General features: G+C 47.1%; 1 protein-coding gene across 9 annotated transcripts in view; it reads left to right on the top strand.

Annotated features, from left to right (window-relative positions):
• The window catches only part of MARF1 (meiosis regulator and mRNA stability factor 1), a 74,522-nt gene that overhangs the window by 5,509 nt on the left and 52,166 nt on the right, over positions 1-16,847 (top strand). For 5 of the 9 annotated variants that reach the window (XM_077275121.1, XM_077275128.1, XM_077275123.1 and 2 more), the window contains exons 4-14: positions 3,905-4,073; positions 4,164-4,390; positions 4,800-4,917; positions 5,035-5,207; positions 5,363-5,788; positions 6,045-6,229; positions 8,473-8,631; positions 8,722-8,896; positions 9,360-9,538; positions 9,669-9,761; positions 10,392-10,628. In XM_077275121.1, coding sequence (XP_077131236.1) covers positions 3,905-4,073; positions 4,164-4,390; positions 4,800-4,917; positions 5,035-5,207; positions 5,363-5,788; positions 6,045-6,229; positions 8,473-8,631; positions 8,722-8,896; positions 9,360-9,538; positions 9,669-9,761; positions 10,392-10,628 — 2,141 coding nt within the window. The remainder of the gene's footprint in view (positions 1-3,904; positions 4,074-4,163; positions 4,391-4,799; positions 4,918-5,034; positions 5,208-5,362; positions 5,789-6,044; positions 6,230-8,472; positions 8,632-8,721; positions 8,897-9,359; positions 9,539-9,668; positions 9,762-10,391; positions 10,629-16,847) is intronic. The other 4 variants (XM_077275127.1, XM_077275126.1, XM_077275124.1 and 1 more) reach the window with 1 other exon arrangement.

Genomic DNA, 16,847 nt, shown 5'->3' with positions numbered 1-16,847 from the left:
CTGCGATTCCGCAATTTTAATGAACATGCTGCGTTTTTTTCTGGAATGCGATTCCGCTCAGGAAAAAAATGCAGCATGTGCACAAAAAATGCGGAATGCATTCTGTTACATAGGATGCTTAATGGTAGCGTTTTTTTCGCGGTTTTATAGCGTTTTTATAGCGAAAAACCGTGAAAAAAACGCGAATAATATGTGCACACAGCCTCACTGTTTTCTTCACCCTACCTGGCAGGCAAAGAATCGTGGCCTGATCTTTTAATCTGTGGAACCCTCAGTCTCAAGGTTTAAGGTCAGGAGCATGCAGCCGAGCAGCGTCCACAATACCAATGATGTCTCGCAATACCAATGGTTTTGTGACGTGTGGTACACTTTAATGTCTCAATAGCCATAATGATAATTTGCAAAGATAAAGTTCTGAAGACCATGGAGCGACTTCATAAAGGCTTTTATGCCAGTATAAAACCGTTTGAGTCTACGTTCCCATGGTCCGTAATCGGCAGCACTCTGAACGCAGGTTATTCAGCATGTGTTCATTGAATCGTGTGGAATCACCACGTCCTATACATTGCACGCGTGAGATTTGTGTTGCGGAGACTTATCTCCGTAAGATGAACAGACATGCTGCGGTCTGGAAAGGCGTGCCGCATGTCCATCTCCCTGGGTGTCTCTGCACCCATAGTGGGTGTGGGATTTCTTTAAATCCCATCCACTGTGCTGTAACATCTGGACCCTGCGGATGTACGCAGCGTCCAACCCGCATAGTTTACTGACCATGGGAACATACACTCAAAAGTCACAAAATGGATTGAACTATGGATGGGACTGAGGCATGGCCGCAACGACACATCAAATATGACAATGTTTTGTACACCAGAAATGCTAAATTCATGCCCACCGGGTAGTGGCAGAGGCCGCGCCATCTAGTCGGACATGCCCACTGGCTGCCCGTCTCACTAGTTGGCGCGCGGCCTTGGCTCTATACAAGCGTATGGCGCGAGGCTATCGCCACTGGCTAGGAGTATATATAACTCATACCAACCTACCAGCACAGTGTGTGCCCTGCGGCGATTAATAAATCTGCAGTCACAGTGACAGCAGACTTATCGGTTTTGACCAGACAACCCCCTTTAAGTGGTGTTCACCCATTAATGAATGTGGCGCCTTCTACTCCAATAAGATTGGAGTAGTGCGAGCATGTGTTACACCAGTCTGATGAATCTACCCCATGAATGGAGGGAAGGTGGAGGATGCACACGTCTACTCCGTTCATGATGGCTCTGCACAGCCCGGATCTGGGATCGCTGAGGGTCCCAACAGTTGAACCCAGTGATCAGTTTATTGGGGGATATTGTACTCCCCTGGCAATAAGCGCCTTCACTATGAAGGACTTTGCTGAAGTCGGAATCACCTCTGATTCCCACTGCTCCCTACAATGTTTAGACCCTGAAACGGGCAACTACTGCTTGCAGTGCTGTCCTGTCTGTGGCTGATTTTGTAGCACCGCCCCTTTAAAGGGGCGCACTTATCTTATTTCGTCTGTAGTGCCCCGTTCCTGTGTCCTGAATTCCTGCTTGGTATCGCTTCTGGTCTGAACTGTGGTCTTCAATGCTGCTGCAGCATAAGAAGAAATCCGGCCAGCTTCAGAACCAAGCTTTATAGCACCCGCTTCTTTCTTAGGAAACTGACTGCTCTGAGGATCCACAGGGTAGGTGTGCTAATTATTAGATCGGTTTGGATCCCATTGCTTGCCTTAGCCAAGGTCATGTGGCCATGGAGAACCTAAATCCACTGTTCTGACAATCCAACAATTATCACCTGTCCTGTGGATCGTTTTTGCAGACTGTAATACCGCTTTTAACTCCTTAACGACCTATTATTATTTATTGTTATAGCGCCATTTATTCCATGGCGCTTTACATGTGAGGAGGGGTATACATAATAAAAACAAGTACAATAATCTTAAACAATACAAGTCATAACTGGTACAGGAGGAGAGAGGACCCTGCCCGCGAAGGCTCACAATCTACAAGGGATGGGTGAGGATACAGTAGGTGAGGATAGAGCTGATCGTGCAGCGGTTGGTTGATCGGTGGTTACTGCAGGTTGTAGGCTTGTCAGAAGAGGTGGGTCTTCAGGTTCTTTTTGAAGGTTTTGATGGTAGGCGAGAATCTGATGTGTTGTGGTAGAGGGTTCCAGAGTAGGGGTGATACGCGAGAGAAATCTTGTATGCGATTGTGGGAAGAGGAGATAAGAGGGGAGTAGAGAAGGAGATCTTGTGAGGATCGGAGGTTGCGTGCAGGAAAATACCGGGAGACGAGGTCACAGATGTATGGAGGAGACAGGTTGTGGATGGCTTTGTATGTCATGGTTAGGGTTTTGTACTGGAGTCTCTGGGCAATGGGGAGCCAGTGAAGGGATTGACAGAGGGGAGAGGCCGGGGAATAGCGGGGGACAGGTGGATTAGTCGGGCAGCTGAGTTTAGAATAGATTGGAGGGGTGCGAGAGTGTTAGAGGGGAGGCCACAGAGCAGGAGGTTACAGTAGTCGAGGCGGGAGATGATGAGGGCATGGACTAGGGTTTTTGCAGTTTCTTGGTTGAGGAATGTACGGATTCGTGAAATATTTTTGAGTTGAAGTCGGCAGGAAGTGGAAAAGGCTTGGATATGTGGTTTGAAGGAGAGATCAGCGTCAAGGATTACCCCGAGGCAGCGAGCTTGTGGGACTGGGGAGAGTGGGCAGCTGTTTACTGTAATGGATGGGTTGGGGGGGGGGGGGGGGAAGATGATGAATTCTGTTTTGTCCATGTTAAGTTTCAGAAATCTAGCGGAGAAGAAGGTTGAAATAGTGGACAGACATTGAGGGATTCTGGTTAGTAGGGAGGTGATATCTGATCCAGAGATGTAGATCTGTGTGTCATCAGCATAGAGGTGATACTGAAAGCCATGAGATTCTATGAGCTGTCCCAGGCCAAAGGTGTAAATGGAGAAGAGCAGGGGCCCTAGGACTGAACCTTGCGGGACTCCAACAGATAGGGGGCGAGGTGAGGAGGTGGTGTGTGAGTGGGAGACGCTGAATGTCCGGTCTGTTAGGTATGATGAGATCCAGGATAGGGCCAAAGGATGAGAGGGTCTAATAATAGGGAATAGTCCACTGTGTCAAAGGCAGAGGACCGGTCCAGGAGGAGGAGGAGGATAGAGTAGTGCCGCTTGCCCTTGGTGGTTAAGAGGTCATTGGTGACCTTAGTTAGGGCAGTTTCAGTGGAATGGTGCGACCGGAAGCCTGATTGTAAGCGGTCAAAGAGGGAGCAAGAAGAGAGATGGGAGGACAGTTCAAGGTAAACGTGTTGTTCCAGTAGTTTTGAGGCATAAGGGAGAAGTGATATAGGGCGATAGCTAGATACAGAGGATGGGTCAAGAGAGGGCTTTTTGAGGATAGGTGTGATGGAGGCATGTTTAAAGCTTGAGGGGAAAACAGTTGTTAGTGATAGGTTGAAGAGATGGGTTAGGGTTGAAGACTGAATGAATGGGTTAGAATGAAGACACTGGTGAGGTTTGGGATGAAGTGGGATGGGATCGGGTTAAGTGCACAGGTGTAATGATGTACATTTGTCATGGGTCATTAACGAGCGTATGGAATAGATGCCAACTTCCTTACATTTTCCCCCACACCCCATTGACCTGATCGCAAGGAATTGATGGGTTATCAATCATGTCAACCAGTGGTCTATTAAAGGTCCCTGGATCTGCTGCCTGTGTATTGCAGTGCAGCTCCACTGCAGCCTGATAGAGGAGCACGATTTCACTATATACTATACTATAATACCGAACGCAGGATACATGGAGGGAAAATAATTATGTACATTAAAAACCAGTTTTGTGTTAATTTTTTTTTTTTCTTGCATACAGCCCACAGGCAATGGTATATCTGATGTAAAGAAGATATGGCCTAATATTCCTCCTCCGAGTACCCAGACTGCTGCTCTTCCTGTGTGCAATGGCTGCGGAACCCAAGGAAATGTAAAGGAAACAGCAATACTACTTGCTAATAACTTCTGTAAAGCATCACAAAAATTTGGTAAGTCTAATGAGTATATGCAATTTCATCGGTAAATTATATAAAATATCTGTTATTTAATTTTTTTGTAACCTGAAATTGCATTTGTAGGATCTACAGAATTGTCGTTGGCTGGACAGATTCAAGAAAATCTGCCACCTATCGGTGTGTTCTGGGACATCGAGAACTGTTCTGTTCCCAGTGGTCGTTCAGCGGTCAGTGTAGTAAAGCGGATTCGTGAGCGACTCTTCAAAGGTCACAGAGAAGCAGAGTTCATCTGTGTTTGTGATATCAGTAAAGAAAATAAAGAAGTTATTGAGGAACTGAACAACTGTCAGGTAAGAAAAGACTTCGTATGTGTTAGGTTAGGATACAGGATGGTTGAGTATCACATGAGCGCCCTCGACCATGAGCGCCCTCCATTCATCCTTTGGGGCTGTGGCTTTTTCTGGCATCCCCCCCCCCATCATAAAGAATGAAAGAAGCGATGGTTGAGTGTGCAACCTCCTGCTCCATTTTTGTGTGCGGGTCCTAAGTGTCAGTAGCTAACTTTTATTGATACGATGGAATGTTTGTCTTTTTGTTTTTACCAAATACAAGATGTTAGTGTCTTTTCTTGGTTTATTAGAATGAGGAGGGTCCAGAACAATCTAGGTTCTTTTGGTTCTGTAAATATTTTTTCCCTTGTGCTATTTGTTACCTGCACTGCAGTTACAGCTCATTCAGTCATCTTCTTGTTTTTCACAGGTAACTGTGGCCCATATCAATGCCACAGCAAAAAATGCTGCCGATGACAAGCTCAGACAGAGTCTGAGGAGGTTTGCAGACACTCACACGTCTCCAGCAACCGTGGTTTTGGTTTCTAGTAAGTGCAGTCCCGTTCTCCCTCCCTCCCTCCCTTTTGTAGATACTTAAGTACATTGCAATAAATTAGTAATCCAGATAATTAACTGACTTTATTTTATTTTTTTCTCATAAAAAGCTGATGTCAACTTTGCTCTAGAAATAAGCGACCTGCGGCACCGCCATGGTTTCCACATCATAATTGTGCACAAGAACCAGGCCTCTGAAGCCTTACTGCACCATGCACATGAGCTCATCCTCTTCGAAGAGTTTATTTCAGACCTTCCTCCCAGGCTTCCCTTAAAACCACAGGTGAAATATGTCAGATCTGCTGCTTATGTAAACTACGTGCAGTCACATTATCATGAAGGGACGATTAAAATTGCCATGCAGAATGTACTTTCCTAATACTCCGGCAAAATGTATTTTCAATGCTCCATTTGGATTATTTTATTTATTTTTTGCAGCAGTGCCATACTCTATTATATGTCTATAACCTGCCAACAAGCCGAGATGCAAAAAGTATCAGCAACCGCCTCCGGCGCCTTTCTGATAACTGTGGCGGGAAAGTGATGAGCCTATCGGGCAGTAGCGCCATTCTTCGCTTTATCAATCAGGAAAGCGCGGAACGGGCTCAGAAGCGCATGGAGAATGAGGATGTGTTTGGCAATCGGATCACAGTTTCCTTTGCACCTAAAAATCAAGAGGTAACCGAAGCAAAAAACACGAACTGCAACAATGGGGACAAATCGAAGTCTCCCAAAAAAGTGAACAAGAATACCAAGCTGTGCCTCCTTACTAAAGATCAGCATGACCCACCATCAAACGCCAAAGGTTCTGCGTACAAGGCTGCTCATGGCTCCAACAAAAACTCAAATGTGAAAAGTCTGCAGGTGAGCCATGGCATGAGGCTTTATTATAGTACTCACCGTTCATTACTGTTACCTTCAACATATGGTTCCAATGTGTGATAATGGAGATGGAGGACACTTAGTTCTGATTGACTAGATGCGGGGTCACAAAACTCCATTGTCGGAACGGAAAGCCCTAGTGCATTAGATTGGCAGCAGAATGCTTTCCTTACCTGGGCATTCACATTGGCTCATAACCACAATAAAATAACATTACAATTATTTTCTCCCATCTCAGGAGCTGTGCCAACTTCAATCCAGAGCCGCAAACAGAACAAATGGAAACCTTCAAGAAAAAGAGAAGAAGAAAAATGGAGAAAAATTAAATTCTTTGTGTCAAAGTGGCAATTCTGTTTCCAGCCAAGTGTCTGTGACCACAAAAAGTGTTGGAACAGAAGAGAAACCCATTAAACCTGTACAAAGGTTTGTCTTTATTTCCTGGCGGATTTCTGTTTTTATATGTGCACCCATTAACCCTTTATATATGGAGATCAGGTATTGAATCGCTGCTTATTCCTTTTGCATTCATATTCCTGCGATAATTGGTGAGATGCTGCTCATCTTGGTAGGGGTGCAGCGCTGGTTAGGCCATGTGCACACGTTCAGGATTTTTAGCGTTTTTTTTTTCGCTATAAAAAAGCGAAAAAAACGCTAACATATGCCTCCTATTATTTACCGTGTATTCCGCATTTTTTGTGCAAATGTTGCGATTTTTTTCCGCGAAAAAATCGCATTGCGGAAAAAAAAAGCAACATGTTCATTAAAAATGCGGAATTGCGGGGATTCCGCACACCTAGGAGTCCATTGATCTGCTTACTTCCCGCACGGGGCTGTGCACACCATGCGGGAAGTAAGCAGATTATGTGCGGTTGGTACCCAGGGTGGAGGAGAGGAGACTCTCCTCCACGGACTGGGCACCATATAATTGGCCAAAAATAAAAGAATTAAAATAAAAAATAGTCCTATACTCACCTTCGATGTCCCCGGAGTGTTCCCGCCTCACCGCTGCATGCTGCCGCTTCGGTTCTCATAGCTGGTGTGCGGTGAAGGACCTGTGATGACGTCACTGTCTTGTGATTGGTCGTGAGCGGTCATGTGACCACTCACGTGACCGCTCACATGACTGCGACGTCATGGAAGGTCCTGCGCGCACACACCAGCTATAGGAAGAGGAACGGACACCGCTGAAGAGATCGTCTGGGTGAGTATAAGCATTTTTTTTATTATTTTTAAACATTCTATCTTTTACTATTGATGCTGCATAGGCTGCATCTATAGTAAAAAGTTGGTCACACTTGTCAAACACTATGTTTGACAAGTGTGACCAACCTGTCAGTCAGTTTTCCAAGCAATGCTACAGATCGCTTGGAAAACTTTAGCATTCTGCAAGCTAATTACGCTTGCAGAATGCTAAAAAAAAACGCAAAAAAAAAAATGCGGATTTCTTGCAGAAAATTTCCGGTTTCTTTCTGCAAGAAATCCGGACGTGTGCACATACCCTTAGGGTAAGGCCATGTGCACACGTTCAGGATTTTTAGCGTTTTTTTCGCTATAAAAACGTGATAAAAACGCGAAAAAAACGCTAACATATGCCTCCTATTATTTACAAGGTATTCCGCATTTTTTGTGCAAATGTTGCGATTTTTTTCCGCGAAAAAATCGCATAGCGGAAAAAAAAGCAACATGTTCATTAAAAATGCGGAATTGCAGGGATTCCGCACACCTAGGAGTCCATTGATCTGCTTACTTCCCGCACGGGGCTGTGCACACCATGCGGGAAGTAAGCAGATTATGTGCGGTTGGTACCCAGGGTGGAGGAGAGGAGACTCTCCTCCACGCACTGGGCACCATATAACTGGTCAAAAAATAAGAAATAAAATAAAAAATAGTCATATACTCACCCTCGATGTCCCGCGCAGTGTTCCCGCCTCACCGCTGCACGCTGCCGTTCGGTTCCTGTAGCTGGTGTGCGGCGAAGGACCTTGCCGATGACGTCACTGTCCTGTGATTGGTCGTGAGCGGTCATGTGACCGCTCACGTGACTGTGACGTCACGGAAGGCCCTGTGCGCACAGACCAGCTATAGGAAGACGAACGGACGCCGCTTATGAGATGTCTGGGTGAGTATAAGCATTTTTTAATTTTTTTTATTATTTTTAAACATTCTATCTTTTACTATAGATGCTGCATAAGCTGCATCTATAGTAAAAAGTTGGTCACACTTGTCAAACACTATGTTTGACAAGTGTGACCAACTTGTCAGTCAGTTTTCCAAGCGATGCTACAGATCGCTTGGAAAACTTTAGCATTCTGCAAGCTAATTACGCTTGCAGAATGCTAAAAAAAACGCAAAAAAAAAATGCGGATTTCTTGCAGAAAATTTCCGGTTTTCTTCAGGAAATTTCTGCAAGAAATCCGCAACGTGTGCACATGGCCTAATAGTTCATCTGAAAGCTGTTTTTATCTAACAGTTTGGAACTAATGGCCTTTGTTTCTGGATTATCCGTCATATCAGATTAAGTGGGAGTCGAATGCCAGGTCCCTCTCTCCCCGTAGTGGTCAGATCACAGAAGAATTGGTGTGTTGTTTTTTTTTGCCGATTTCTAAAATAGTTGTAAAACTCCATACTTGACACACTACCAATTGTTTCACTTATCTGTCTTTCAGGCGGGAGGTCCCAATTATTGGAGCCATTTCTGCATCTCCTGTGGAGAAACCAGAGAGGGATGAATCCTCTTTTCAGATAAGCAATCCATCCGCTTTCAGCAGACTGGCAGGATCGCGGCAGATTAGCCCTGTAAGATCCCAGAGCGGATGGTCTTCAAGGTAAAAACTTTATGGGATTATAAGAAATTGTTATTGTGAGTGTTTTGTCCAATGTACTTTTTTTTTATTTTTTTTTTTTTTCCTTCTAAGGAATTTGTCCCCAAATGTTTCCAACTGTTCATCTCCACTGCTGACTGGTGCTACCGATCCGTCGGCTGATCCATTTGCACATGGTGCTGAGATTCAGATAGGAAATCTGGATTATCGGAGGTCCAGGAAGGTGCTTCTTCAAACCTTGCGTGAAATATTCTCTAGGCATGGGAAAGTAAGTTCAAATATCACTTTACAATGACCTCCCCGGCTCTGCAGTCAGGGACCGTTCCTGATGGAGACTTTCCTGCTTCCGTTGAAGTCGCATCAATTGAGCAAAGTGGAAGATCGAGAACTGCTTTATTGATGTGACTTCACAGGACATAGGAGAATCGGTACCAGAAGTGATCTGTGACCGCTCTGAGCTGGAAGATCAGCTACTTGCAGATAAGTGCCTGGCCCCATGGGGGGGGAGACAAAAACTTCCTGGATAACCCCTTATTAAAGCCACATGGAAATGGACCCCACAAAAAAGTCACTTCTTTACCAGTGTTTCCTCAGTGTAGTGTTGCAGGATGCAAACTTTAAGTAGCACAATAGCTTGAACATTTTCTTCTTGAAGATCCTTAAAGATACTGATTATTTAAACTTTTTGAAGGAATCTAATTTTTGGTCTTTTTTTATTGTTTTTGTTTCAGTTAAAACACGTTGAGCTGAGCCCTCATACAGACTACCAATTAAAGGCCACAGTACAAATGGAGAATCTCCAGGAAGCAATTTGTGCCGTCAACAGTCTACATAGATACAAGATAGGAAGCAAGAGGATCCAAGTGTCCCTGGCCACAGGGGCAGTTAATAAATCCCTCTCCTTGCTAAGGTAATGTGAATCCTATACCCATACACAGCCCTCACTGATGGCACAGAACATCATTCTGTTCTTTCCATGAAAGGGTTGACCCTAAAATATCTCATGGTGTGTGTGTGGTCCGCTTCTAATCAATGTCTAGTTCTCTGAACAGCTTTGGAACCATTTCCATCCTGCAAGATGCTCCTGCTTGTTGCTTACCGCTGTTTAAATTTACAGAAATCTATGAGAAAAAGTAAGTGTCTAACATTATCCTCTCGAGGCGTTGAGATTGTCTGATCTTTCCCCGGCATGCTCCGGAAGCAATGCCTTTAATTATGTTTAACTAGCCATTAATTGCCCTTCTTATCAGACTGGGTTCATCTGGTGTGGTAATAGTGCAACCATGTGCTGCGTGACTCTGCAAGTAGCCTGTGGATTTGCAGCATGTACATGGGGTGTTCATTTTAAAGGGGGGAAAAAAAGTGCTTTGCCAGTACTTGCTGCAAAATTGAAGTCAACCATGCTTGGCCTCATTCCAAACTAGCACCCAGGTATCTGGCCCCTAAAGTAAAGTAGTGACTGCACTGCAATACCAGACACAACCTATCAACATTGATGTGGCGCTATGGCTAGATGAGGGCAGCTTTCTTTGGACCTCTTTGCGTCTGTCTCTCTCGGGGAGAGTGTCGGTCTCTCTGGGTGCATCTGTGTCTGTTTATATTGCACAGCAAAGTATTGAGATGCAGTGCCAGCCTATGAACCAAAATGGCTGTGTTTTAAGAATACAACATTTTCAGGAGGTGTTATATTTGGTACTTTGATTCCCAGACTGTAAATTTATTTTTTTTCTGTTTATTTATTTTTTATTTTTGTTTGTTTTTAGGTTTGGACACAAGCTGATTGTGTCAGATCTGTACAGATTAACAGACACTGTTACCATCCGTGACCAGGGTAATGGTAGATTGGTGGGTCTCTTGCCCAGCTTTCAGGCAAGGCAAAGTCCCTTGGGGTCTTCACAATCACATGATGGTTCTTCTACGACCGGTAGTCCTGTGGTGTTCGAAGAGCTCGAATATCATGATCCTGTCTGCAAATTGCACTGCACCAACCTGAAACTCTGGTATGCTCTGCAAGCTTATTTTATATAGATATTTCATCTAAACTCTGCATTTGCATTATATTCGTCTGCAATAATGTTTTTTTGTGTGTGTGTGTGTGTGTGTGTGTGTGTGTGTGTGTGTGTGTGGTTTTATTTATACTTGTGCAAACCCTTTTCAGAAAGGGTTTTTATGTATGCGTTATTCAAAATGCATGAGAGCTGCTTTTGGAAAACTTGAGATGACTGTTTAATTATGCATTACTCTGTCGCCTCATTGGGGGACACAGGACCATGGGTGTTATGCTGCTGTCCACTAGGAGGCGACACTATGCATAATCTGAAAAAGATTAACTGTGGCTCCTCCTGTGCAGTATACACCCTTGGACGGCATCAGCCTTCTCCAGTTTTTGCTTAGTGTCGCAAAGGAGGCACACCTAAAGAAAGAAGTCCCTCACGCACCTCCCCTACCTCAGTGGGAGACTTTTCGGTGAACAGTTGGACACTATGAGATCCAACGCCACAGGGGGTAAGAGTACTTCTCTTCCCCAACTGAAACCTAAACGCACTTACAAGAAGCGTAACCAAACTCGATTCCGATCCTTTCGGAATTCCTCCGGCTGGTCCGTCTCGCGTCCAGTACAAAATCGTTACCGTTCCCCACGCAGGGACAACTCACGATCGACGCAAAGGTCGGACAAGACCTGGCAGTCAAAAGCAGGCCAGTCTAAGCCCAGAGGAGGAAAATCTCAGACCTTCTCCTCCTCATGACTCACGGACTCCGGAAGACACCACACCAGTAGGCGGCCGACTTTTGCTCTTTCATCAAGTCTGGCTGCCTATTACAGAAGACAGGTGGGTCACGGAACTAGTGTCTTCCGGATACAAAATAGACTTCACCTCCAACCCACCGGACCGGTTCTTCCTCTCTGTCCCCCCAAAACCGCCAGCCAAGGCTCGAGCCTACCACCAAGCGGTCTCCTCGCTTTGTCAATCAGGAGTCATAGTACCGGTACCCACGACCGACCGTTTCCGAGGGTTCTACTCCAATCTGTTCGTAGTTCCCAAGAAAGGAGGCAGTGTACGGCCCATACTAGACCTAAAACAGCTCAACAAATATGTACGGGTCCGTCATTTCCGCATGGAGTCCCTTCGGTCCATCATTGCGTCCATGGAGAAGGGAGAATATCTCGCCTTCATAGACATACAAGACGCATACCTGCATATACCCATTGCACCTGCCCATCAGAGGTTTCTCAGGTTCGCAATAGGCCAGGACCACTACCAATTCGTGGCTCTCCCCTTTGGACTCGCCACGGCTCCCAGAGTGTTCACCAAGGTCATGGCAGCCACCATGGACGTCCTGCACTCCAGAGGCATAGTAGTCGTTCCATACCTGGACGATCTACTCATCAAGGCTCCCACCTTCAAGGACTGCGAGCTCAGCGTCTCAATCACAACCGATACTCTCAGTCGCATGGGCTGGTTAATCAACCTACAAAAGTCATCACCAACCCCGAGTCAGTCCCTGACCTTCCTGGGAATGTTATTCAACACCTCCAGGGGTCTAGTGCTCCTTCCCAAGGACAAGGCACTGGCTCTCCGACTAGCAGTTCGCACCCTCCTCCGCAAACCCCCTCGATCTCTCCGGTTTGCCATGAGAGTTCTCGGCAAGATGGCAGCGGCAATAGAAGCTGTCCCATTTGCCCAGTTTCACCTCAGACCTCTCCAACTAGCCATTCTCAAGTCCTGGGACCGGAATCCCTTTTCTCTCGACAGGGAGTTCCAGCTAACGTCGTCAACCAGGAGGTCCCTGCACTGGTGGCTCAAGCCAACCTCGCTAGCAAAGGGGAAATCCTTTCTCTCAGGTCAATGGAAGGTCCTGACCACCGACGCGAGCCTGACGGGTTGGGGTGCGGTGCACCTACACCACAGGGCACAGGGCAAATGGTCCCCAGCGGAAGCGACCATGCCCATCAACATCCTGGAAATTCGTGCCATCCTACTGGCATTGAGGGCCTTCCATCACTTACTGGCAGCCTCTCACATCAGGATACAGTCGGACAATGCCACGGCTGTGGCATATGTGAATCATCAAGGGGGGACCCGCAGTACCCAGGCGATGCGGGAAGTGTCACATATCCTCCGCTGGGCGGAGGACACAGGGTCGGTTCTTTCGGCGGTCCACATTCCGGGTGTGGACAACTGGGAAGCAGACTTCCTCAGCCGACAAGGAATAGACTCGGGAGAGTGGTCTCTCCATCCCGAAATTTTTCAACAGATCTGTCTCCGCTGGGGGACCCCGGATGTGGACCTAATGGCATCCCATTTCAATGCCAAGGTCTCCAACTTCATTGCCAGAACACACGATCCGCGGTCGCTCGGAGCAGACGCTCTGGTTCAGGACTGGACCCAGTTCCAGCTTCTGTACATTTTTCCACCTCTCCCCCTGATATCCAGAGTGGTGAGGAAGATCAAACAAGAGGGAGTTCCAACCATCCTCATTGCACCAGACTGGCCCTGACGCACATGGTACGCCGACATCGTACAACTCACAGCAGACGCCCCTTGGCGTCTCCCCGACCGCCACGATCTTCTATCACAAGGGCCGTTCTACCACCAGAACTCAGGGGCTCTCAATTTGACGGCGTGGCCCTTGAGACCTGGGTTCTAACCCAGGCAGGGCTCTCGGCAGATGTCATTGGAACCATGATCAGAGCATGGAAACCAGCCTCTGCCAAGATTTATTACCGTACCTGGAAAGCTTTCTTTACCTGGTGCGAATCTCGTGGCCAGATCCCACTCCCTTATTCCATACCCAAAGTACTTGGTTTTCTCCAATCGGGTCTGGAGGCCAGGCTGTCCTTGGGCTCGCTTAAGAGCCAGGTGTCAGCCCTCTCAGTGCTTTTCCAAAGGCGCATTGCTACCAAGCCGCAAGTAAGGACTTTCCTTCAGGGGGTTTCCCGATTGGTTCCCCCCTACAGACGACCACTAGAAACGTGGGACCTCAACCTGGTCCTGACAGCATTGCAGGAACCACCCTTCGAACCTCTTAAGGAGGTCCCGCTCCGCCTTCTTTCCCAGAAGGTGGTTTTCCTAGTGGCAATCACCTCGCTACGCAGGGTGTCTGAACTGACAGCACTTTCCTGCAGACGGCCTTTCCTGGCATTTCACCAGGACAAGGTAGTTCTTCGTACGGTCCCATCCTTCCTCCCGAAGGTTGTGTCCGACTTCCACCTCAATGAGGAAATTTCACTACCATCCCTTTGTCCGGTTCCGGTTCATAGAGTGGAGAAGGCTCTGCATACGCTTGACCTTGTCAGGGCTTTGCGTATATACGTGTCTAGGACTGCGTCCTTCCGGAGGTCTGATTCCCTTTTCCTCCTTCCGGAAGGCGGCCACAAGGGTATGCCAGCTTCCAAAGCTACTCTTGCCAGGTGGATCAAATCCACCATACAAGAGGCGTATCGCCTTAAGAATTCTCCTCTTCCAGCCGGCATTACGGCACACTCTACACGGGCGGTAGGGGCCTCCTGGGCCATTCGGCACCAGGCTTCGGCACAACAAGTGTGTAAGGCGGCCACTTGGACTAGCTTACACACGTTTACTAAACACTACAGGGTTCATACCCAGTCCTCAGCGGACGCGAGCCTGGGTAGACGTGTCCTGCAGGCGGCGGTGCCCTAAGTGTACAGGCCTGTCTGCACAATATTCGTCCATTGCTTCCCACCCAGGGACTGCTTTAGGACGTCCCATGGTCCTGTGTCCCCCAATGAGGCGACAGAGTAAAGGAGATTTTTGTGTACTCACCGTAAAATCTCTTTCTCTTAGCCTCTAATTGGGGGACACAGCTCCCACCCTGTTGCCCTTTCCGGGCTGTTGTAACTGTTGAGTTCTCATATTGTTTCTTGAGCTCGTACATAGTTGCCTTCTTACAGGCATAATTATGTTATTCATGTTACGTTCCTCCTACTGCTTTTGCACAAAACTGGAGAAGGCTGATGCCGTCCAGGGGTGTATACTGCACAGGAGGAGCCACAGTTAATCTTTTTCAGATTATGCATAGTGTCGCCTCCTAGTGGACAGCAGCATAACACCCATGGTCCTGTGTCCCCCAATTAGAGGCTAAGAGAAAGAGATTTTACGGTGAGTACACAAAAATCTCCTTTTTGGTTGGCTGTTGCAGTAATCTATCCAGTTTGCTTGTGTGGGTGGAAGCCTTTTGCTAGACAGCATGACATGATGTAGACTTTCTTGGATCTTTGCTCTGTACAAATAGTCTGAGGGGGGCGTGGCCTAGCAGGAGATGTGAGCGGACGTGTGCCGGACCTCTCCTAATGCCTGACAGGTGATCCTGCACTATTAGCGGCGCCGCCGAACGCCGAGTACCTGTGGAGGGAGCTTCTGAGTCCCCGAGGAGCGGAGGGAGCCGGCCTCGCTGTGGGGGAAATCAGCAAGATGACGCGCAGACGGCAGAAAGAGCCCGGGATGGCGGGCAGCACGCGCTCACAAGATGGCGCCGACAGCGCTGCAGAAGAGGCGGCAAAGGCAGATGCTGCCTATCAGAAGACTGGAGGTGATCGCCCGGCTGGAGCAGTTTGCCAGGGTGGAAAACTCGGAGCGGCTTGTACAAGAGGCTGGTGGAAAGGTAACAGGAGAAGAGAGAGACTCAGGGGAGCGGAGGGATGTGAGATCCGGGGCACAGGCAGAGGAGATAGTGAGTGGATCCCCCATAACAAATAGTATGGTAACAGACATGAGGTCTGATCCTTTCAATGCAGTAGCTGAGCAGACCCAGGATAATGCTGCACAAATGGGGTCTGTGAGTGCTGATGGGGCCGGGGAGCCGACCCTGAAAGACATATTTTCTGCAGTGTTGTTTTGCAAGTCCACTTTAACAACCCTAACTGTCCAGGTAGACGATCTGAAGGGGGAAGTGGCCTCTTTTCGTTCAGGTATGCACAAAATGGAGGGGAGAGTGGAAATTCTGGAGGAACATGTGGGAGGTGCAGAAGATCAGATAGCTGAAATGGCAAAAAGAGAGAAAAAAATATATCCAGCGCATTGCGGAGTTAGTTTAAAACTGATGATTTGGAGAATCGTTCGCGCAGGAACAATTTGAGAATTATTGGCGTGCCTGAAAAGGCAGAAGGAAATAACCCCACTGAGTTTATTGAGACATGGCTGAAAACTAAGGTTGGAGGGGACAGTCTCACAAAACTTTTTGCGGTCGAAAGAGCCCACCGGGTGCCGGCCAGACCTCTGCCTCTGCCCCACGGACCTTTCTAGCCAAAATCCTAAATTACAGAGACCGGGATATTCTGCTAAGAAAAGCCAGGAATATTGAGGAACTAACTATTGACGGCAACCGAATATCTATATACCCTGATTATTCCACAGTTGTACAGAAGCTCAGGATGAAGTTCGGAGAGGCTAAAAGACGCTTGCGTGAACTGGGTCTGGCCTACTCTATGCTGTATCCAGCTAAACTACGTGTGGTGGCCATGGAAAAGGTCCACTTTTTTCAAAATCCTGAGGAGGTGTCTCATTGGCTGGATTTAAATGCAAAACGTATTGGAGCAGAAAAGACCCGCTGAGGAGGATCAGATGTGGACTTCTGGCTATTGCGATGGTTTTGGGGGAGGAGAAGAAAGTTGAGTTGTTGGCTGATTCTGAAATATTACTAGAGGAACCTGATGTCTGGTTCCTGTGTGTTAAAGTTGTGTTCGGCGGCGCAACTGTTTCTATATTCTGTTTATATAGGGCGGGGGGAGGAACGACAGTAGGAGAGTGTTAACCTATTGGAGGTTGGTGTCGGCTTTTGAGCCACTGTTGAGACTGCGACAGCACGTTCCCCTTTGTCATACAGAGAGGGAGAAGGAGACTATAAGTTGATTGTTATAAAGTTCTGGGGAGGGAAGTTATTGAGGGAAGGGTAAGGGCAAGGTTTACTTTGTAATGATGAAGGTTGGGGGGGGGGAATTCTGGGTAGGGGGGACCAGTTTAGAGGGACAAGGGAGACCAATGGAGGGAAGAGGGGAAATTTTACTATTATGCAAAATGATGGGAGATGGGGTCAAAATTTTGAGTTGGAACGTTAGGGGTCTTTCGAATGATACAAGATGTAAGGCTATATTGCAATATATTTTGAAACAGAGACCCTCGCTGGTGTGCCTTCAAGAAACTCATTTAGTTAAAGAAAAAACCGGTATATTGAATAAGAGATGGGTGAGGAAGGCATAC

This window comes from Ranitomeya variabilis, chromosome 7, assembly GCF_051348905.1.
Source record: "Ranitomeya variabilis isolate aRanVar5 chromosome 7, aRanVar5.hap1, whole genome shotgun sequence".
NCBI lineage: Eukaryota > Metazoa > Chordata > Amphibia > Anura > Dendrobatidae > Ranitomeya > Ranitomeya variabilis.
The sequence above is the reverse complement of the archived record's forward strand: the minus strand, read 5'-3'. Positions and strand labels throughout refer to the sequence as shown.